Genomic DNA, 24980 nt, shown 5'->3' with positions numbered 1-24980 from the left:
GCATATTGCTTTCCTAGCAATATGGTTGTCAAAGTGCATCTTCTATTCCATATCTCTTCAAGTGACGAAGAAATTCTTAACCCTGGCGAACCAACACCATGCAGGCCGCCAGATAAACTTGAGCCAATTAATCTTGGGCTCTCTTTATGAGTCTTTGAGGAACTCTGTCGAACTGTTGAAGGGTTACCAGATGGACAAGAACATTTTCTTTGCCAAATCCTTTTGGTTGTTGCAACTTTTGTAGTAGGCGGACCACCAATCCTCAAATTCTTTGGTGCAGTGAAAAGAAGGCAAGAATTCAAGGGGGTCAAAAAATACAGGCATTCTCTGGAAGAATTTCATACATTTCTCAAGAAACTCGTCATTTGGTTCGTTGGTAGAGATGAAGACAACATCAACTTTTGGAAAGAGGGATTTTGGTGGGAATTGACTAAGACTAAATTGTCTAGCTACCATGTTTGGCTGATAAGCGACCCCCCTCATACCTGATTTAGAATAACAGAGTTTGGTCGATAGTAGAACGGGTTAGAAAAATTCTAGCGAAATGTCATGAATCTTTCTTCGCTCATTAGGTAAAGGGTTTAGGAATGGTTTTTTGAACCACTAAGGTCTAAAATTTTGACTTGCAAATGGTGCCATAGACGAAACAAATGTTTTACAGTTGTAAAACATATCAAAATATGTATCAAAATCTTCTTTTAATGCAACTTTTCCATCATCTGGTGTGAGCTAAGCAAGCCTTAGACCTTTGATACCTCCCTTTAAATTGGGCGAGATGTTGGTTTTTAGGGAAGGTTCAAAAGTGGCATTAAACAATAACTTTAACATCTAAATTGGTCTAGAGACCAGGAGGCTTTCAGGATTATTGTGTTCTTTGAGGTTATGAGAAGCTATCCCTATAGATTCATTAAGGCTACGAAAATTCAATTTGCTAATGAAAACGTTCCTCTTTTCATGTAGTTGAGTAGCTAGAGGCACAAATATTTTGGCCACTTTGAGAGATCTGTAGCAAAAAACATAGCGTGAGAGCCAGTAAGTGAGGAAAGTTATTTGTTCATAGTCTCCTACAATATCACTCGAGGCGTAATATTTTTCTAAGTATGTGCTATAGACATGATTATTAAAAATAAATTTGGGCTTATACTTATAGTCCCAGAGGGTTCAAAGTGTTCCCTATTAGGTCAAAGACCTACAATATCTTTTATGTCAAAGAGTGTTGGGTTTATCATGCCACATGGTAAGTGGAACATATTGGTGGAAGATTCCCATAAGTAACTGACAGTAATAAGCAGGTGGGGATTGTACTTGGGGGCCAACTCTTGAGAGTAATATTAAGTCAAAGATACCTTGATCTTTCCATGACTATTTATTCTTTTACTGAACTATATCCAGCCATTGGATATCTAAATAGTTGTTATCACTCGGGGGAGATGACTGAAATATATGGTTCCTCATAAAGCTAAAATCAAAGGGTTCATGTAGAAACACTAAAGGTTCACACAAGGGATATCATGGGAATAAATGTTTCAAAACATGAGGTTTTCTAATATGCCTAGGAAGAGGACCCATAAAGCAAAAGTCGTACTAGAAATGGAATAAGGAATTAATACATAAGAATACCAAAGCTCCTCTTCCCTTTATCCATGGAAGGCTTTGGGACATATGTGCGGTTGTCTATGAGAATATGGTATAGGATGTCAACAACAAAAGGGATGCATGAAGCAAGCTTGATGACACGACCATAAGCCATTGGGTCGTGAAGGTATTAGAAAAGAAATTTTTTTGAGCGACCAAAATGGAAGTTGCAAAATTTTTAAAAAGGGTTTCTAGGGCTTTCAAAGAAGAAAATGGTGAAAGATAAGAGAGACGTTGAAAAGGCATGTAAATAGCCATTGAGGGGAAGAAACTCTTAAATTTCCCACCAAAATAATTGGGACAAGTGGCTCGTTCGAATCGACTGATGGCATTTTAAACATTGGTAAAAATTAAATTAAATGGATTATCTTAATATCATTTAATTTAGTGGATCACTTATATCTTAGAAAATTAGAAGCAATGATCACTACAGGAAAAAAGGCCTCCTGCCACGCCCAGAAAACCGAGGCTATATGCAAAATAACCGTGGCGTAACGCTTAGGCCACGGTTTGGCCACGGAAATCCAACTGTGGAGTATACGGCCGTGGCCTAAAGTAAAGTCCACGGTTTTTTGGTATAGACCACGCCTTTTTTACAACCGTGGCTTTTTTAGGCCACGGTTTAGGTAGCTTGATTAAGGCCGCGGTTTGTACTTGCCATGACTTAAAAACTGTGGCTATATGGTAAAGCCACGGTTTCATTTTAACGTTTACGACACAGTATTAGTTCAAGATATAGCCACGGTTTGGTTATGACCACCTATTTAAAAGCGTTGTTATATGTTATGCATTCTAAACCATTTATCTGCCACGGTTTATTTCTGTATCATTACATAAATGAATATATATATATATATATATATATATATATATATATATATTAATAAATATATATATATATATATATATATATATATATATATATATATATAAACAATAATATTGATGATTAGAATCTAATTAATTACAAGCAAATTAACATTAAGGTCAAAAGTAAGTTTTTTTTGTAGTGCCACTAATAATAGTTGGATACTAAGTTTTGATGTCATCCCAAATTCAAAATTCAAAACTACCATATGATCCAAAACAAGAGCTAAATTAAACACAAGTTTCTCTCAAAAAAAGTCATCCCAAAATAACAAAAAAAGTTCTAAGAACTAGCTAGCTAGATAATATAAAACACAACTATTCTTCTTGATCTTCTCCTTGTTCTTCTTCCACATCTTTGGCACAACCTTAAGTAGATATGAAAATTTCAATCTATGAGGGTACTATGTGAATGACTTACCAAAGATTATCCCAAGTGATCCACCTTGTGTATTCTGCGAAAAAATCGAGTTATAAGTAGCAGCAGATATCCCAAGTGTAAATAATCAACAATTTTCTGTGAATTTCAAATTGAATTTAAACACATGTGTCGGTGTCGAACACCGGACACGCCTTTGATCAAAGACATATTAAAGTCATATTAATAAATAATTAGGTCATCCAACGCAAGTGCCAATGCATAATTAACCCTAAAACCTAAACACAATATAAGTTGGACCGAAAAATCGTTATGTCCATGCATAATTTTCAGTTAGCCAAAGATTATAAAATAATATTCTATTTTTCATTTAGATCAATGACATAAACATAACCATTGTTTCAATGATGTATTAAATTACCAAAACATAATCAAATGTTGGCAAGCAATTGCAAGGATTCATAAATAAAAACTAAAATAAGTAAAGAAAAATGTTCACTATACGTATGTGTACATACCTCCAAGTGATGTCGTACTTCCTCCCCACCATGGTAAGAGTATATCAAAACAGTGTACTTCCTCCCCACCATGGTAAGAGTATATCAAAACAGTGTACTTCCTCCCCACCATGGTAAGAGTATATCAAAACAGTGTGCCTTGAGTAAGCTACTCCTAATTATCAAACAAACTCGTACATTAGAGGTCTGTTAAATTGACTTCTTAAAACTTATCTTGTAAAGAAAACGTATTTTTAATAGATCTATGTATCAAAATTCAATGATTTAAAATCACTATACTTACTAAACAAAGCTCTGCCAGGACTCCAAGTCACATGATTGACAAAAATAGCTGGATCTTTGACAAGTATTATTTGAAATCAGAAAATTAGACACAGGATGAATACCTTAAGAAATGTGAAAACACTTTTGGTGGTTCATTTCCCATAAATAATTAGCTTTAAAAATTTGTCCCAAAGATATAGCTTTAAAATAACTTGCAGCACCATATAAACAAAAAAAATAACTATGTAAGAAGAAAACTAAAAGCTATGTTTCTTGTCCACTTAGGAAATTACAAACTAGAAGAATACACACGACCAATGGTATGAATCATACAAGTATCTTTATTTTTACATTCTATTGCCTTGAATGTAGAGTACACGAACACAGAAATTCCAACATAACAACTACACTTAGCATGAGATTAATGATTGAAAAAACTTATTTCTCATGAAAGCACATAAAAATTGATAGTTGTACTATTAAACCATAATAACAGGTCAAAAGTTTATTATTAAACTATGGAACATAATATAAAAGGTAGAGATTCTTACAAGAACAAGTTCCAAGTTGGAAAGGGTCAGTTGACTTCTTTGTGTAATTTGGAATACTCTTCCTATAGCACAAGAAAAGTCATTCGGTCATCCTCAAAAATTACAATGTTGCATATTTCCTGTCACTACTATATCATCTCACAAATATAGAAAACTGAACTTTGTTTTTCATGCATTGTATGAATCTTAGATAATATGAAGAAGTTTAATGTGAAATCCTTGAAATTGCTGAGTTATCCTAAAAAAAAAAAAATCAACAAAAGTGTAATAAATAACTATTCCAAAAACTGTGTTTGAATCAAATCAAATCAACCCTATAAAATGACATCTTTGCACGTACAGGTGCTCCAAATCCAATAGAAGAATCTTGGCGCCTGAAAGGAGAAAAATAGACTTACAACACTGCACATACCATATTACAATACAAATGCAATGAAATTTCCAGGTTTAGATGGTGCATTAATGATCTACAACACTGTCATGCTCAAGTGCTACTGATTCAGCAGACTCGTTAAACGAAATTGGCGAAACAACAGACTGATTTCCAGTACGCCTTCCGTGTCCTCGAAAACAAGGAGTTCCTGCTCAAATCAACATTTAATTAAACTTAACAATAAACCATGAACATAAGTATGTAATATATATGTAGCATTGCTTGAAAAAATAAGTAATTGAACACAGAAAAGTCGAAAACTCTAAAGAGTTATACCTCGGTGGAGCAAGAGGCGAACACGGCCGGGATTTAACACTCCTTGCTTCATTGGAAAACCTTGCTTGTCACACCCTCCAGTAATTTGGAAAACATAGCCTTTGAATTCCTATTTGTAACACAATCATAAACAAAGGATAATCAACACAAATTTCATCAAAGTTCCTAAATTGATTTCCGGATCTAAAAAGGCTTGTTGCTGATTCAAAAAACACAAATTGGTTCAAGGATACACATCATCACCCCGTCTAACTGTTCTCATATGACTTCGACAAATATACAACAGACTAAATCACAAACTCAGTGTTTCAATGAAGCTTCACTAACTCGGCTATGATAGCTTTTCTTGTTTTTCTAGAGTTAACTTCAGGAGTCATAGTAACCTTCATAAAACACACATGATAACTTAGCAAAATCTATATAAAAGTTCTAGAGGTCTCCGAAACCTCAATTGCGGCTACATTTTGCCGCAATACCAAGGTTTGCGAAGTAACCGCAATTTAAGTTGATTCTAAATGACTTACATCATATTGGCTCAAGTCAAATATTGATATATCTGCAAGAAAGTGATTAGCTTTGACAACACACTTTGTCCCAAGTTTTCCATAGCCAGGCCTAGAAGGAAGAACAAGAGTTTTGCAAGAGGGAGAAAAACATGAAGCTGATCCATGCATGTAAATAGAGAGTACTGTTACAAATTAATAGGCTTCCCATTAAGGGTTCAAATATTCAACAAAACTGCACCGGAGCCAATCTGCACCTAGATCTGCCTAATGAAAAGATTACAATATCAAACAAATATAAGGAACATATTGTCAGAACCACAATATCTGCAGAATCTCCCAATCCCTCATAAACTCAGTCCTCATTAGAAAACCCCAGTCCACTTCAAATGTTTCACTGAAGCTTGAAGCAGAGGATGAAACGAACAAAAACATTCACTACACTCAAAACCACAACCCTCCATATGTCACCAAATATACACTCAACCTCACCCCACTCTACATAAACCTCATCTCACTCAACTCATCAACCATTCACAACATAAACACCAGAATCGCAGCAACAAAACTCACAGAGTAGTCATAAGCTAAATCACAAAAGAAGAAGTATCCAAGTTAAGCATAGTGAGAAAGCTTACCTGAAGAAGATCATCTGTAGGTCCGGCTTTTCATTCCCGTTGTTATTTTCCTTGCAATTGCTTTGATTCACTTGTAAATATACTCTTGAAATCACCGAAAATCAATAACGAATTGGGGCTTAGGGTTTGTTTGGGATAAAGGGTAACATTGAAGGTTTGTATGTTTGTTGTTACTGAATTCGAAACAAAACGATGATGATAGAGAGAGTTGGATCGGTGATAGCAAAGGGAGTGAAGAATCGGTAGTAGAGAGACCATGAGATAGAGCCGGTAGAGATATCGATCGAGAGGTGAGCTGAGAGTTGAGAGAGTGAGGCACTAATGTTAGAGAGTGAGATCGTGAGAGGGAGAAGAGAAGAATTCCAAAGGTGACTTAACCCTAATCCCCTTTTTTTTTATTTGTTTTAGTTTTTTTTTCTTTTTAATCTTAAAAAAAATAAAATATAAAATAAGAGAAAGAGGGAAACGAAAAGAAAAGAGAGAAAACATGGCGGGCACTAAATTTTTGGACTTGGTCCACACTTTTTAGTCAAAATTATAAGGCCGCGGTTTTTTTTTGCGCCTTAAAATATCTGTAGTTCTATGACTGTGGCAATTGAAGTAAAGGCCACAGTTTCATATTTCGGATTCAATATTTTATAACATAATTCTACGCTTTGATAACCATGGCCAAATCATATATGTGGCCACAATTTTTGAGCTGTGGAAAATTTTAGCGTGGCCGTAGGCCAAATTTCTAGTAGTGGATTATCAACTATCTGCGCGTCTATGACGTAAGGGTTTGATAGAAAGTATTCATAATGGCTATAAAGGCGTCTAAATGATGAGGCGTGTACAACTCCAAACAGTATTGAACAGTTACAAAAATTTCACCTTTCTTCCTTCTGATACATATGATTGAAAGTGACATTTTTAGGGGCATTGGTTATCTTGGAAATTCTAGCTGGAGAAAAGTAAAAGAAGAATGCTAATAGCCATATTGGAAAATGATAAGTGTTATGAAGTCTCTACTGAAAAGCTTCGACTTACTAACCACGTCGACTAAAGTGGTTTGACTAGCGTGGTAAGCATGGTTTGGAAGAATTTCCATAACATATCCACAAGATTAGGATCACTCTCTCTTCAAAACATGTCCAAAATCTCGTGATTATTTACTAAAAACATCGTTAAACACTAAACAGAGTGTTAACCTTACAGATCTAACTCAATGATACAGCTGACCAACACAAGTGTATCGGGAATTTTTCACCTCAATTTATTCACGACCTCTTGTTGACTACGGGACAATAGTTGTGATTGACCAATAATATAAAACAAATTGTAATAATTATGTATATAAATTAAATCTTTACAATATTAACTGTTAACTGTTACATTACAATATAAAACTTATAACTACATATTGAAAATAAAAAACATGAGATAATTTAGTCTAAAAGATTCACAATATATAATTGAGTATATTAAATATAACTATAAGTAATATTTTAATTCAGTCAGACGCCTTATCATCAAAAATGATGTAACTAGATTAAGGGATACTATAGCCCTCTAAATAAAACTTATAATTAATCTATATATAACAATAAATACAATATACATATTTAAGGGCTAAAACAGCTATTTCAAAGTATAAACATGATACTTTAGACTTTGTAAATACCTATGCTATTGCTATGTCGCCTATCAATACTAGTTGCATGGAAACAATTTCTTTGGCTTTTCAAAAAAAAATACTAGTTGCATGGAAACAATTTCTACAGGAGGGTATGTGGTAAATAAAACAACGAAAGGCAACCCAACAAAATGTGAGACAATCCCTTTAAGCAAGAGTTGCACATATTACATCATTTCATTATTAGTTATAGTTGCAAAAAGATATAGCAATTAACCTCACAATTTGATTATTGTACATAAAAGACCCAGTAAACAAATAGTTTCATATTCACTTTGGATTCTAGTTAAGAAATAACATATTCATCACACTCACAAAACAACTTGAGAATACTCCTTAAAGATCCTCCAGAGTAAGCAACCACAAAGTTCTAAAACCCATCACCACCTACCAATAAACTCCTTAAAGTAAGTTTCAATGATCTCTTTCCTAGCAGGATCATTCAAGAACTTAACAAAATGACGCTCTTTCACAATACCACCAAACACAGCCATGACATTCGTAAATCCCGTCTCATCGAGTTTATGGATGAAAGTTATCCCCTTAGATCTACAATCCTCTTCATAAAGAAGATAACATCCAATTCTCAATTCTTCTATGGAAGGCTCTTCATATCCATAAATAGGACCTAACTTTAAATTCAACTCAGCACTGATGTTTGCAGATTCTGTCTCCAGCTCCATTTGACGCTTCTTTAATTCATTGATCTCGCTCTGAATGCGTTTGCGTTCTTGCGTAAGAGGAGCAGCAGAATCAACAAGCTTTCTTGCTAAGGCGACACCAGCTTTTGACATTTCCTTCTTCTTCTTTCTTGCTGATGCATCACTTTTCATCCAGTTGATACAGTTGAGGAAATCGAAGAAATCATTAGGGGGTAGTATGACTGAAAAATCATAATACAACCAACGATTGCCAGAGCTTTACTGAAAAGATATCTTAAATAGTTCAGATCTCTGATAGATGAAACTGGTTTGATAAACTCTAGGAATTTTTTTTCGGTGTAGCCATAGCTATCGAGATTGTTGATGGTAAAGAGCTCCAGACGGAAACCGATTGCGATGAATGAAGAACATACAGCATTGATCTTTGCTTGCCGTTCAACAAGTGATTCTCTCCGGCGAATGCCGCTGCCACTAGGAACGAAGTTAGCCATCGGAGAAGAGCGATTTGTGTTGAGTAAAAGAAAGATAAAAATGAGAGACGTAAAATGAATTCTTGATGATTAGAGTTTAATTGGAGACTAAGCAATTATAACCGAACTAAATGAAAAGGCGGGAAAATAATAACGGAAAATAACGGTTTTTTTTTTTTGCGTCACCTTTATTTTCACCAAATGCGGAGACAGTTAGCAACGGAATAACAAACTCCGGAAACCGTTTCTCCTTTCGGTGCCACGTGGCAACTGGCACTACTCTACTGAGTACTGAGTTGAAAGCCTACTTCTTTTTTCTCTCTATTTTGCTCTAATAATAGTAACACGTGAATCTAATTTTCAAGAGTTTAGCTCCCTCTTTTTTTCTTCTAATACTCTTTAATAAAAAAAAATACATAATCTTTAGATGATCATATATTTCCTACTACAAAATGATCAATAGTAATTAAATGTATGTATATAAAAGTTATATATGTATGGGTGAGTAGAATAAAATTACAATCTTAAGAAAAAATATCATTTTTTATGAAGGTTGTTTATAGGAATTTTATTTCCGTCAATTTATTTTTGACAAATTATTAAGATTTTTAAAAATATTTTTAAATTTTATTTTATTTAAAATTTTAAAAAAAAACACATTAGTTAAAATTATATGTTGTATGGGTGAAAATATTTGGATTACTTCTTGAATACTATGAGGATAGAGTACTATCATTCATTGATAATCGAATCAGCAAGATAGTTAAGATAGATAGAAACATACTCAACATGAAAAGACATAAGTATGCAAGATTGTGCATCCAAGTTGATTTGAAAAAACCTATTTTGGCTATGTTCTCCATAAAGGGAAGGCACTCTAAGGTGGAATATGAAGGCCTTCATCTCCTTTACATGCGGTCGTTTCAGACATTATATTATGCATAGAAAAGACTCGTGGAACGATTGAAACAGACAAACATGGAGGAAATGAAATAATATCAAAAGGATGAAGCCAACTCTTCAAAATCAAAATCTATGTCATGGATAGTAGTTCATACACTACAAGAAATGTGTTGCCTAGCTACGTGAAGTAGTAACGTGATAATCACGTGGGTAATAAAAGGCAGTTGCGACGTGTAAAACACGTCACTAAAAAATTTAATATTAAAATATCTGGCATAACGTAAATATTGTGTGTCAGGTTTTTGTTTTTTAAAAAAATAGTTGTGACGTGGGAATCATGTCGCAACAATAAAATTAATATAAAAAATTAAATAGGCGGGGACATTCACATGGGTGAAATTTGAAAATTTTCAAAATTTAAGTTGCGAAGTGTATTTCACTTTGCTAAAGTTTTGCAGACTTATTAAGACTGACTTGTGCAGGTTTATTGCAGTGAGAGAAAATTATTTATTACCGTTGGGGAGGTTGCGACGTGAATTACACGTGGCTGGGTTGCGACATGAAATTCACGTCGCTGATAGGCTCATAATTCCACGCCAAACAATTAAAACTGGCTTGCGCAGGCTTTATTGCAGAGAGAAAATTATTTAATACCGTTGGGGAAGTTGCGACGTGAATTACACGTGGTTGGATTGCGACGTGAAATTCACGTCGTTGATGTTCTTATATATCCACGCCTTCACGTTCTCCCTCCCACACGCTGTGATACCTTTTTTCCTTTCTCCAAACACTTTCTTCCCAAACAGAAATCCTTTCTTCCCAAATATCCAATTTCAAACCCAATTCAATTTTTCATATCATTCAATCACAAATATTTTTCCCAAATATCACATATTCTTAACTTAAAGGTAAATTACATCAATACTTTTTTATAATTTCAATTTATATTCATAATATATTATGATTTTAATGTTAGATTTTTTGTTTTTAGATTTTGAAGAGAGAAGAAGGTGAAGGAGAAGAATGTGAAGAAGAAGAAGAAGGAGAAGGTGGAGTAGATTGAAGAAGAGGTAAGTTTTTTTTTTAAAGATTCTTATTAGATTTTTGTTTAGATTTTTATTAGGTTTTGTTTAGATTTTTATTAGATTTTTGTTAGGTGTCGGTAAAGATTTCTGAAAAAGAAGGTTTTTGTTTAGATTTTTATTAGGTTTGTTTGTTTAGATTTTTAATAGATTTATTAGGTTATTTTTTTAATTAGACATAATATATAAAATAAAAAAGAAAATTATATATATATTTTTTATTAATATTTTTAAAATTATTAAAAAAATTGATATATTAAAACTATTATTAAAATTATTATATATTAATATGATTAAAACTGTTAAAATACATACTTTCTATGTAAATTTATATATACTATAAGATTGTTTATGTTAAAATAGATTTTTTATAATTTGATTTGTAATTATATATATATATATATATATATATATATATATATATATATATATATATATATATATATATATATATATATATATATATATATATATATATACTATTGAAATAGATTATTTTATGTAAATTTATTAAATCGAATATTTTGTTAAATATTCTACAATATATAAAATAGATTATTATAAATATTAGGCTTAATTGCAACTTTAGTCCCCCTATTTTGTCTTTTTTTTTTTATTTTGATCCCTCTATTTTAAAAATCACTATTTTAGTCCCCTTTATAAGTTTTTTGTGCAATTTCCGTCCCCCTATTTTGCTTTTTTCTGCAAAATTAGTCCATATTCCTGTCTTTTTTTCAATAGAAAACTCAAAAGGGGGACCAAAATCGTGGTTTTAAAAATGGGGGACTAAAATCAAGAAAAATACAAAATAGGGGGACCAAAGTTGCAATTAAGCCTAATATAATTTTAAAAACTAAATATATTATATATAAGTAATATTATACTATGTTTTTAAAAAAACAGAATATATATTATATTTATATATTTAAAAATATATATATTAAAAAACTGAATATAATAAAAAACTAGTATATATATAGTATTTTGTTTAAAAACGGTTATTTATAACTTAAAAAAATATTATTATATAAGTTTAAAAAATATTTATTATATGTTTATATGGTTATATAAGTTTATTTTATATGGTTATATATATATTAGTGTGAAGTATTATTTTGTTTAAAAATAATAATATTGTAGTATGTTGTTTAAAAAAAATATATATATAGTAGTATAGTGTGAAATAGTATTTTGTTTAAAAAATATTTATTATATGTTTATATGGTTATATATGTTTATTTTATATGGTTATATATATTTTAGTGTGAAGTTTTATTTTGTTTAAAAAAAATAATATAGTAGTATATTTAAAAAAAGTATATAGTAGTATAGTGTGAAGTAGTATTTTGTTTAAAAAATATTTATTATATGGTTATATATGTTTATTTTATATGGTTATATATATTAGTGTGAAGTTTTATTTTGTTTAAAGAAAATAATATAGTAGTATGTTGTTTAAAAAAAGTATATAGTAGTATAGTGTGAAGTAGTATTTTGTTTAAAAAATATTTATTATATGGTTATATATGTTTATTTTATTTATATATGTATGGTTGATATAATTAAATGTTAATAATAGTTACTAAAAAGAGAATGGTTGAATATATGTGCAGTATGGAATATTATTTGTATTATCGTAGTTAGATGTACGATAGATTGGAACCAGGAAGACGTGCACTGAAACCCAATTTTATAGTAGGAGTTAATGGGTTTATCACGTGGGCGTTTGCTCAAGAATGTTGTCGAAGCAAAGAAGGAGTTAGGTGTCCTTGTCTTAAATGTGGATGTAGACCTATAATTAGAGACCCAAGGCATTTGCATAGAAGGAATTTCATGGAAAATTATTGGGTTTGGACGTTTAATGGTGAAAAATTGCCGAGTAACATACCAGAGACTAGCAATACGCATGCTTCAAGTAGTTATTAGGAGTGAATTATTAGTATTTTCATGTGATAAAATAACTACCATTTGATCTGAAATCGAGCTTATTGTATGATTTTTAGTGATTTTATGGTTAAAATTGAACTCTAGAAGTTTGATGCTAATTGTAGAGCAAATTGAATCACTTTGGGTGTTATTTGTGCAGGTATTAAGGCTGGAAGGCAAGGACGAGGAAACACGGAGGCGTAAGAACACTAGAGATGTAAAATCACAAAGAAGTGGGATAAAGAAGCCCTAATCCTCATAATGGGAAGATCTTTGGTGAGCGAAATTCAGAGAGCATTCATATTCCAGAGCTGAAAACAACATTCGACGGAGAATTCAACATCAGTCGAAGACATTCCCTTGATCAAGATGAATCCATCTATGAAGTTTTGTGTGTTCTTCATGACTATGGAGAGCTAAACCCCATTGTGTTGAGTTTAAGGTAGTAGTTAACCTATGAAGATGCAATAACTTTGATTAATTCCTGTGAACAATTGTTTAAGTTTTATTATCAATAAAGAACCTTGCTTTAATTTTATATCATTGTTGAACTATCAATCGAGAGATAGGGTTCATACTTTTGCCCTAGGTTTTTATATTCATTTGTTCTTGATTCGCAGAGATGGGATTATGAATAAGTTTTCGTAAATCATTGTGTTTAATTCCCTTTATCCTTATTGTTATTCTGAGAGATCGAATATCGTATCGGTATAGGTGGTTCTAAATTGATCTTAGACATGAGGTCAGTTTTGAGGATGAATGAAGATAATAACTTATATAATGGTTCACTTGTGGATTAATTGATCAATTGCATACGAATAGGTTGATGAACCCTAGAACTCAACATATTCATCCCCATTGTTATTTATTCTTTAAGCTTTCAGTCAATTAATTATTACTTTCTTATACGCACTTTTAGACTAAATAATCAAAACCAATGCTTTTTACCACTCATTATAATTCGACTATAGAACGGCAGTAATATTGACTCAGTCTCTGTGGATACGATATATTAGAAAATATTTACCCAAAATACTTTCAAAAAATTGGCGCTGTTGCCGAGGATTGGTGTCAATATTGCACGCATTGCAATAGTCGTATTAATTTTAGTTATTTATTTAATTTAGGATTTTTTGTTTAGTTACTTAATTTTAGATTTTTTTTGTTTAGTTTCTTTATTTTAGATTTTTAGTTAGTTACTTTATTGTAGATTTTGTTATTGCAATAGTCTTTTAATTTTGATTTCTTTTTTATTATTATTTTTTTATCTTGTTATTTCACTTGTTTGCTAGTTTTGTAGATTTTTGTTTGTCGGAATGTTGGACCCAAATATAAATGTTGCGATTCATGCTCAAAACGAGATCCTAACTCAACAAATGGAGTATCTCCTTCAAAGTGTGTCACAGTTCACACCTCAAGTTAATGAGTTTCATGATATCGGATGGTGCACACCGGAAGATGCAATGGAGTATCATATTGCTAACCATGAATATCAACAACAAAGGCTTTCACACTATAATCAAGTTTATCAAAGAGGACCCTCTGAGTTAGAGGAAACCATGAATCAATTCATGCAATTCTCTTTAGCCATTCAACAAAACCGGGAAACTCAAGATGTTCAACTTACCAAATTCTTAACCGAGCAAAACGTAAGTCAAGTCTCAACTTTTCAAAACCCTACGACTTATGTAGAAACTTGCAATACTACTTCTATAAGGAGTGTAAAAGTGATTGGTGAGGATGTTGGAAAGAAGAGAGTGGAGGAGGAAGTTGATGACAAGGAAGATGTTGTTGAAAAGGATATTATAGAGTATGTAAACATCAAGAAAAATATAGAAGTTGAGTATGAGCTCTCAATGAAGCTACCTTATCCAAGACCTGCTAAAAAAGTAGATGATGTGTTAGTCGAAGGAACAAAAAAAGAGGATATAATCAAAGAAGTCGTGAATGAGTTAGAAACTTCAAAAGTTGAAACTTTTTCAAAAGAGAATAGGGTGGACTTAGAGTTGAAGAAGAGTAGTAATGCAAAGGAGCATAAACTCTCATTAGAATTACTTCCTCTACAAGTTCCTAATAAAGAAGGGAAGGAGAGTCATTACTTTCGACCAATGGAAATGTTTAGCCGTTTGCAAATCACCATCCCATTTTTAGAAGGTTTAGAGTTAAAGCCAAAATGTGTCAAATTCATCAAGGATAGGTTCTCACAGAAGAAGAAATTAACGGATAAGGAGGTTATCTCTCTTGAGGAGAGGACAAAACAAATGAAGGAAGAGAGATCACGAGTTGAAGTGGTAAGAATTAAGGATGAAGAAACCAAACAAGCAAACATTAAATACTTTTGGGGCTTCACATTGGTAAGAAAAGTACCAAGAAAACGAGACAATGGTTGATGATTTAACCATGAACCGTCGAGCCATGCGACGTTAAACGAGGCGCTTCGTGGGAGGTAACCCACACTTCTAATGTTTTATTTTTTTTGTTTATTTTTATTTCATGAAATAATAAGGGGACCTTTCTGGTGAAAGCTAGGAAGAAGAAATTGATTTGGCAATACCCTTTGTGAGTCAACCCTCTCGGGCTTGTTCTGAAACATTGAGGTTAATGTTTAGTTCAAGTTTGGGGGTGGATTTACTCTTTTGCATTTTTCAATTTTCTGTTTATTATTTGTTTGTTTCCCAAAATGTTAATGAGTAGTTCCTAAAAAAGCTCGAGCGAAACAATGAGAATGCCAACAATGGAGCAACATGCATGAAAGTGGTAGTGAGTGGAAATTTTTGAAAAATTATTTTTCCCTTTCTTTTTCAATAAAAGTGACAACGCAGGTATGAATTTTCGAACTCTGACTCTTAGTGTGTGCGTGAAACTTAGGTTGTTAGTAAACTCCTGTAGAAGTTCTTTATGGTACACAATTCTTGTTGGATCAGCTTAGCCTTAACCATTGTGAGGAAAGCTTTCCATTGTTTACTATATGCAGGAGACCATCGATTACTTCGACATGTTTGTATTTTGCTAAACCGGTTGTCGCATCGTCTTGTGAAAATCTGTGAAAATGACTTAGGCACTTGTTTGAAATTGAGAGTTTCTTTTAGCCTATTCCATCTTAAAGCTTACTTCTTTTCTGTGAGAGTGTGATCCTTTGCTAACCATTCTTTGAGACTGAGGTCAAGATAAATATCATAATATGCACCAAGAAAAACATCTGGTGAGGTTTTGATCTCAATAAAAAGTTTTATTTTGGACCATCAACCATAAAATTTGGTGATGTGTTTTCGCTTTTACCTTAATAGAAAGTAGGGGAGCATTCATAGAATCTGAATACAGGTTGATCTCCAAGTTGGGGAGATTCATAATCAAAGGAAGAGTAAGTACAAGTGGTGTTTTGCAAAGAACAGAAGAAATTCGTAGCTTGAGAATAAAGAAAAACAAAAGAAAGACAACATTTGAACCTAGAAAGTTGTTGAGAAAAAAAAAGAAGGAAAATGTTTGAAGAAAAGAAAAGAAATATCGAGCTACGAATATGATTAGGATGCTTCCCTAGAATAGGAACAACCTTTAAATATCTTCTTTTCTTTGAATCTAAACCACATTACAACCCTATAAAGACCTTCCGATTCTCAGATTTCACAGGACTTGATGCTAACAATACGGTGAACGTATGATATGAATACTTGTTGATTTAATTGTTTGAATGAGTGTTTAACCCCTCTTTTATTCATCGTACTTTCTGATGAGAGTGATTAGTGCTGATTCAACTACGGTTGTGAAGTGTTTTGAACTTCTGGAGGTAATTTCCTTTCAAAATCTGTTTCATGTGCATGTTCTGAGTTTTCAGGTAGATGAAGAGTATCTGATTTGATCACTGAATTGAGCCATTTGAAAAAAATCTTTGAAAAACTTGTTGCATGATTGTTGGTATGTGTTGTTGTATTCACTAAGGTGAGTAATTTTGTTTAGGCACAAACAAAACTCTAAGTTGGGGAGAGTTTGTTAGGAATGAATTATTAGTATTTTCATGTGTTAAAATAACTACCGTTTGATCTGAAATCGAGCTTATTGTATGATTTTTAGTGATTTTATGGTTAGAATTGAACTCTAGAAGTTTGATGCTAATTGTAGAGCAAATTGAATCACTTTGGGTGATATTTGTGCAGGTATTAAAGCTGGAAGGCAAGGACGAGGAAACACGAAGGCGTAAGAACAATGGAGACGCAAAATCACAAAGAAGTGGGATATAGCAGAGGTCGAGCCGCAGCAAAACTTGGCGAGAGGCGCCAAACCTTCAGGTCCCAGTTCGCGCCTCGCTAACCCGTGCCGCGCCGCGGGAGCTTCGTAAAAAGAAACTTTGTTATAAAAAGAAGCCATAATCCTCATATAGGGAAGATCTTTGGTGAGCGAAATTCAGAGAGCATTCATATTCCAGAGCTGAAAACAACATTCGACGGAGAATTCAACATCAATCGAAGACATTCCCTTGATCAAGATGAATCCATCTATGAAGTTTTGTGTATTCTTTATGACTATGGAGAGCTAAACCCCATTGTGTTGAGTTTAAGGTAGTAGTTAACCTATGAATATGCAATAACTTTGATTAATTCATGTGAACAATTGTTTAAGTTTTATTATCAATAAAGAACCTTGCTTCTATTTTATATCATTGTTGAACTATCAATCGAGAGATAGGGTTCATACTTTTGCCCTAGGTTTTTATATTGATTTGTTCTTGATTCGCAGAGATGGGATTATGAATAAGCTTTCGTAAATCATTGTGTTTAATTCCCTTTATCCTTATTGTTATTCTGAGAGATCGAATATCATACCGGTATAGGTGGTTCTAAATTGATCTTAGACATGAGGTCAGTTTTGAGGATGAATGAAGATAATAACTTATATAATGGTTCACTTGTGGATTAATTGATCAATTGCATACGAATAGGTTGATGAACCCTAGAACTCAACATATTCATCACCATTGTTATTTATTCTTTAAGCTTTCAGTCAATTAATTATTACTTTCTTATACGCACTTTTAGACTAAATAATCAAAACCAATGCTTTTTACCACTCATTATAATTTGACTATAGAACGGCAGTAATATTGACTCAGTCTCTATGGATATGATATATTAGAAAATATTTACCCAAAATACTTTCAATAGTAGTCGACCTCCTATGGAATATGAGGAAAGACCGCCTATGGAATATGAGGAAAACTTTAATCTGATTGGTGACATGGTTGAGGATGCTTTTGGTGTGAACGTGACCTATGATCAACCTGAAGATTTTGGTGGGGAAGAGTTGTCGAATGAGGAAGCGCATAAATTTTATCAGTTGTTGAATGAGATGAATACGCTGTTGTTTGATGGGTCGTCTGACTCAAAGTTATCAATGTGTGTGAGATTATTGGCCGCCAAGTCAAATTGGAATGTTCTTGATCAGTGTTTGGAATTATTCGTAAAAATGATGTTGGACTCAACTGCAATGAAAGACAACTTGCCTACAACATTTAATGAAGCAAAGAAGTTGGTGTCGAAGTTGGGCTTAAGAGTAAGAAAGATTGATTGTTGGATTAATGGTTGTATGTTGTTTTATGACAATGAGTTTGGTGCTAAAGATGAATTGTTGGAGGAAGGTAATTTTTGTATGAGTCCAAGAGATAAAGTTCGCAGTAGAGCCATTAACACTAATCAAGACCGTGAAGCAGTAAAGTTCATGTTTTATCTTCCGATAATACCAAGGTTAAAAAGAATGTTTGCTTCAATGCACAGTGCAAGTTAAATGACATAGCATCATACAAATAAAACAAGTCCAGACACTATGTGGCATCCATCTGATGGCGAGGCATGGAAGCACTTTGATCGAATACATCCTGATAAACATCGCAACCAATAAACGTCTATAACAATTTTTATTTAATAAATGCAATAATTAGTGACGTGATTTACATGTCACTAATTAGTGACATGAAAAACACGTCGCAGCTGAAGATTCCCTTTTTGAACCAAACCTACTACGCCTGCTCTGATTTAAGTTGTGTGAATATTTGGTCCAAAATTAGTGACGTGATTTTCACTTCACTAAATAGTGAAGTGAAAATCACGTCACTACTGAGTTGCCACCTTGCCTCTTGCGACGTAATATTTCACGTCGCAAACTTTGGTTTGTGATGTGTTTTTTCTATTTGTGGCGTGATTTTCATGTCACTAATGAGTTTTTTTTGTAGTGATAAAACAAGAAAAGTAAGGAAGAACAAGACGGAGGTTCATGTTGGCGGACAGACGGGGAAGGGAAGTAGTGCAACGCTAATCAAAGGTACAATCAATGCTAAGGCACAAACCAAGGGATTTAGGTTCAATGCTCTAAGTGAATAATAAGTTATAAATGAGATTAATGCCCATTTCAGAATCATTGAAGAGAATAATCATATTATGGACGATTATAACGTAAAGACATGAAAGGAAATTATGGAGAGGTCAAAAGAAGCTGTTGGAAAACAACATTTGGAGAGAGAGAAGGAAGAAAGAAATAAAAAAATATGTACTACCATACAGAGAAATTGAAGTGGCATCTCGAGGAATAATCAAGGATAGAATTAAATGAGGGACACGTGGCAAAGGAAAGAACAATTTGGAAAAAAATCATGGAAGATAGTGGGGTCGATGAACTCGTTAGGGGTTTGCATCTTGAAGGATCTGAGTTGATGGCGCTACTCATTCAAACGAGACTCATGTTGGGCCAAACTCAGTAAAAGCGACAATATTGGACCAATTTATTTTTCATTTGGCTTTTTGATAAATGATGAAAGAAAATCACATACGAAATTTTAATCAAAAGCATTTATGTTTAAATCGAAGGGCTAATAGTTATTCATATCATTCTCACATGAAAATAGCATTCTCACTTTATATATATATATATATATATATATATATATATATATATATATATATATATATATATATATATATATATATATATAAAAGATCCATTCACACCAAGTGTGAATTTAAAAGACTTATATCAAATCTTAACCGTTAATAGCATTCGATCAAACAGTCTAGCCTATTTTTTAGGAGAGAAAATAGGTTTTTTCTAATTTCATATAATATGACCGTTTGATCGATTCTTTACATGATTGAAATTTAGTGTAAGTCTTTTAGATTTACACCTGGTGTTAATGGATCTTGTCTCATATTAACGGTTGAGATTTGGTGTCAAATTAAATTTTGACACCTTGGTTGAGATTTGATCCCATCCCATATATATAACAGAACCAAATAACACTGACATTTCTGATAAGTCTTTACTGCATATCCGTATAACACAATTTACCGTTGAATTGAAAGTTATTATGATATAGATTATGTCCATAAAGTTTAACATCATTTGATATATTAACGAGAATGATCAAAATTAACGGTTTTGTAAGACGTTAGTTTTATGTATCTCGTTGACATATCAAATGATTTCCAATTAATGTTAAATTTTGCCGACGTTATCTATATCATAATATCTTTCAATCCAACAGATAGTAAAGAATTATCAGAGGTATCATGTTACTAAATTTGACACTTTAATATTAGATCATATATATATATATATATATATATATATATATATATATATATATATATATATATATATATATATATATATATATATATATATATATATAGTTTAAAGGTAGTGCATAGACAGTGTAAACAAACTTTACACATACATCCAATCAAAATCCTTACACTTGCCATGTCATATTAATTTTTTTTAATTAAAATTATGTTTTAATTAAATACATGGTTGTGATTGGTTGACAGTGTAAAAATATTTTACAATGTCGGTGCATATCTCTTTTTCTCATATATATATATATATATATATATATATATATATATATATATATATATATTCCTGTTATTTCTGAATTTGAATCTATTGTAATCATCCTTTTCATGCAATCAAACTATTATCAATTGTTGGATTAGAAAGAAAAAAAATTTATTTTATAGTGTGAAAATATTTTATTTAAATTAGTATGGTCTAATTTTAATCAAACGGACTAAGTTTACAAAAATGCGTGAATATGGGATTTGTTAATGCCTGAGGAGATAATAGAGAATAAAGAAAGAATATAAAAGAAATAAAAATTATATTATTAAATTGTATAAATAATAATACAAACTATTTATATACTATTCTGATTGGATTTAGACTTTGAATTATGGTTGATATTATTTTATTAAATTATATTTGATATTGTATCGATTTCTGCAGCAAATTTAAATCCTCGATTCCACTCCTATCCGTGCTCAACTATTTCATAGCATGTGATATTTTAATTTTTTTATAATATACTAGTAACAAACCCGTGCTGCCGCACGGGTAATATTATTAAGATATGCCAACTTTAAAATAAAAACCATTGAACAATAACTTTATCATCTCAAAACCATAATTCCAATAGGATATATTTAGTTTTTACAATGTCATAAAACATGAAAGAGCTATAATGTCAAAAAACTATTTTGCATGTTTGATTGAAATAAAAATATGGCTGCAGCATGAATCTCAAAAATGGAGTGAATGTTTGGACCTGAAATAGTTTGAAAACGAATAATAAGTTAGAATGTGCAACTAAACAACAACCAATATTTAGCAAATGTTGATAATGGCATGATAAGATAATATTTATAAAAATTGGACCTTTATGGAACGGTTGTTTGAAAACAACATTGGCTGCAGCATGAATCTCAAAAATGAAGTGAATGTTGGACCTGAAATATTTTGAAAACGAATAATAAGTTAGCATGTGCATGTTAAGAACAACAAATATTTATCAAATGTTGTTAATGGCATGATAAGATAATATTTAAAAAAATTGGACCTTTTCAAATGTTATGGAACACTTCTTTGAATACAACATTGGTGGTAGAGCTCATAGATTGTTTATCTTTGTCATGAATAAGAATCCTTAAACCCTTTTTCGATTTGACTCTTGAGATAGCCACATATAATTGCCCATGACTAAAAACTTCTTTAGGCAAATACAACCCAACATTATCAAGTGATTGCCCTTGAGATTTGTTAATAGTCATGGCAAAGGAAACAATAATTGGAAACTGGCGTCTTACCAATTTAAACGGCCAAGGCGATTGTGAGGGAGATAGAGACATTCTAGGAATATAAAATAAGTTACCAATATTTTTTCCAGAAATGATCTTAGCTTCAATGACATGATTAGCAAGTCTGGTTACAGTTAGCCTTGTACCATCGCACAATCCTTCAGACTGATCTAAATTGCGCATTAACATAATAGTGGCACCAACTTTCAACTTGATTGAATGGTTAGGCAGTCCCGAAGTTTTGAGAGCATTTAGGAACTCAGGTGTCACATGCTCATATGCATCAAAGCTAGTGACATCAGATTTATCAATAGAATCACTACTAAAGTATTCTTTCTCTTCTCCTACAACAATTTCGAAAGACCTATATTTAGTTACAATGAATGGGCACCATAATTTTGCAAAACATATAAAAAGGTGTTAACAATTAACTTAAACAGAATGAACTAAGTTTGATTTATATACCTGGAATAAGATTTGTGATATATTGGTTGATATCATCAACAACTTCAATTGTTGAAGCTAAGATCGCACGACTTTGAAGATAATTGGAATCAAGATAATTATGAATGAGATCAGGATATGTATCTTCAACAATTGCCTTGATTGGATCAGAAAAGCTAGAAATCAAGAACTCATCTGGAATACAAATATCAACATAACCATCATTTGGCTCACACATGGTCCCATCTCCAATTTTTAAAATCCACTCAGAAAAGCTCCTTATGTCATAATTTGTAGAAGAAGCATTATCACCATTTTGCAAGCGCATGTTCTTTGTAAGCCTCAATACCTTACAATGATCCCAAATATAAGAAGCATTTATTGTTGCATGGATAATGTCTGATCTAGTTCCTCTTGGTATAACAGGGAGTATTTGTCGGAAGTCACCACCAAACACAACAACCTTACCACCAAAAACTTTGCTAGATGCATGTGGGATTTCACTCATAATATCTCTTAAGGATTTGTCGAGAGATTCAAAGCAAAATTTATTGGCCATAGGAGCCTCATCCCATATAATTAAATCTGTCATCTTTAGAAGCCCAGCAAGATCATCTTGTTTTTCAATGTTGCAAATAGAATTTTCTAAAGTCGGAACAGGAATCCTAAATCTAGAATGAGCTGTTCTTCCACCAGGTAACAACAAACTTGCAATTCCACTTGAGGCAACTGGCAAGACAATTTTTTTCTTATACCTAAGTGCTGCTGATAAAGTTTTCCACATAAAGGTCTTACCAGTTCCACCATAGCCATACAGGAAAAAAACACCTCCTTGTTGCTTCTCTACAGCCTCCATGATTTCTTCAAAAATTCCTCTTTGTTCATCTATGTATAAGAGATGTTTCCAAACAGATTTGTTAATATAATGCAAGAGTTGAAATATTCTAAATTGTTGTAATAAGATAGTCATATTACCTGTAAGAGAAGCAGACAAATGTTCAAAAATTTGATGTTGTTCAACAACATCATATTGACGTTCATCATAGAGTAATCTGTTTCCTGTAAAGAAAACGACATCCTCTTTTGGAACTGGCATTGGTTTGAAGTCCTTTAAGCTACGATTATTATTTTGCAATAGTATTTCAATAGCCATCAGTGTCCGTTCCTTTAGCTCGGCGTCGCTCATTGTCAAACCTATGATTAAAAAGGAAAGTAAATCATATTTATGAAGACTATTCAAAAATTTGGAAATATTATGAATTATAACCGTTGAGTTCATATTGCACATTTAGAACCTCATGGCTTATAACTATTAATACCGTACTGGTGTTGAAATATAAAAAAAGTATATGTAAACAAAACCTAAAATGTGCAATGCAGTACCTATATGCAAATATTCCAGCACTTTAATTCTGTGTGACTTAGCATATATTATTGGAAAAAGACAAAAATTCATCTAACATGACAAGGTTATAACAGCGCCTTTTACATAAGCTTTATATATATCATGTATCGCATTGAAATGTGATACCGTTAGCCCATTCTAGCTGTTGCTGAATCGTCAAATACCGTGAGTTCCAAAACAGAACTGGATAATATGACTACCTTCTACTACTATGTTCACCATAAAAAGGTTAATTTGAAACAATGTAAACTATACTAAATAATGTAATGAATTAAGTAAACAAATAGAATTATGTAATATTCCTACTACTAACTACGAAAATTATTGGCATCATTTGTAACAGCAAGGCAAATAAAGAAAAAATATCACAAATTTAGTAAGATTGCATACCTTGATTTCTTGCCAATAACCGTTGATCATGGAGAATGCCGTCCGATAAATATCTCCAAGTCTTTCTCCAAACATGTTCAGGTCTATTCATGGATCCTGAAAGTAACATTGTCACAAATAGTTTGCGCAAAAAAGGACCCGAACCCCAAAGATGCGCCTCTTTTATTGCCTCGACAAATTCACGATCATCTTGTAAAAAACCCATGGCAAAACACGCATCTCTAAAAGTTTTGCACTTCTTACCATCAACCGTTTTGATATCTTGATAGCATAACGGACCTTTCTTGACGGTAAGCATCATTCTTAAATAAAACAACTCGCCGGTGGATTGCGGAACCCAAATCAGTCGACCAATGGTATACCCTCGCTTCCTTGGTTTCCAACTTCGACTTCGTTTGTGATAGACAAATTTAGAAACAAAGTCACCATAAGTTAGTAATCTTGCTTCCTCATAAGTTTTGTTAGCCTCAAACCAAGCCGTAAACATGGACTCTGTTACACTTGGTTTGAGCAACACATCACCAACCTGCTCGTAGTCTTTGTAGTACACGAAATTTTCACCTTCCATGTGAAAAAACAATCTTTCTACGGTCGGTTTTCTGCCATGAATAGAATAAGAAAATATCCGCCAACATGCTTCGCTTGGGGAGATGTATCGACAATCCAAATATTGTTTGATCTCATCAACGTTGTTTTTATCTTGGCCTTGTATGATTGCTGAAATTCTATCGGAGCCTTTGTTAATATATTTGAAAAGGTATTTGATAGAAGTATTTTGATTGCACCATTCCATGTTGATGTGGGCTTCGTACTTCAACAACAAACTTGGATTGTGAGGAACAA

General features: G+C 32.5%; 1 protein-coding gene across 1 annotated transcript; it reads right to left on the bottom strand.

Moving 5' to 3' along the window:
• Nucleotides 1-21664: 21664 nt before the first annotated feature.
• LOC131615237 (uncharacterized) lies at nt 21665-23198 on the bottom strand. The gene is made up of 3 exons (XM_058886708.1): nt 23098-23198; nt 22364-23049; nt 21665-22242 (listed from the first exon to the last, which is right to left on the bottom strand). The coding sequence occupies exons 1-3, from the start codon at nt 23196-23198 to the stop codon at nt 21665-21667; spliced, it is 1365 nt and encodes a 454-aa protein (XP_058742691.1).
• Nucleotides 23199-24980: the final 1782 nt, after the last annotated feature.

The sequence above is a fragment of the Vicia villosa genome, linkage group LG6 (genome assembly GCF_029867415.1).
Source record: "Vicia villosa cultivar HV-30 ecotype Madison, WI linkage group LG6, Vvil1.0, whole genome shotgun sequence".
Taxonomy (NCBI): domain Eukaryota; kingdom Viridiplantae; phylum Streptophyta; class Magnoliopsida; order Fabales; family Fabaceae; genus Vicia; species Vicia villosa.
Note: the sequence above shows the minus strand (reverse complement) of the source record. Positions and strands in the feature narration are given on the sequence as shown.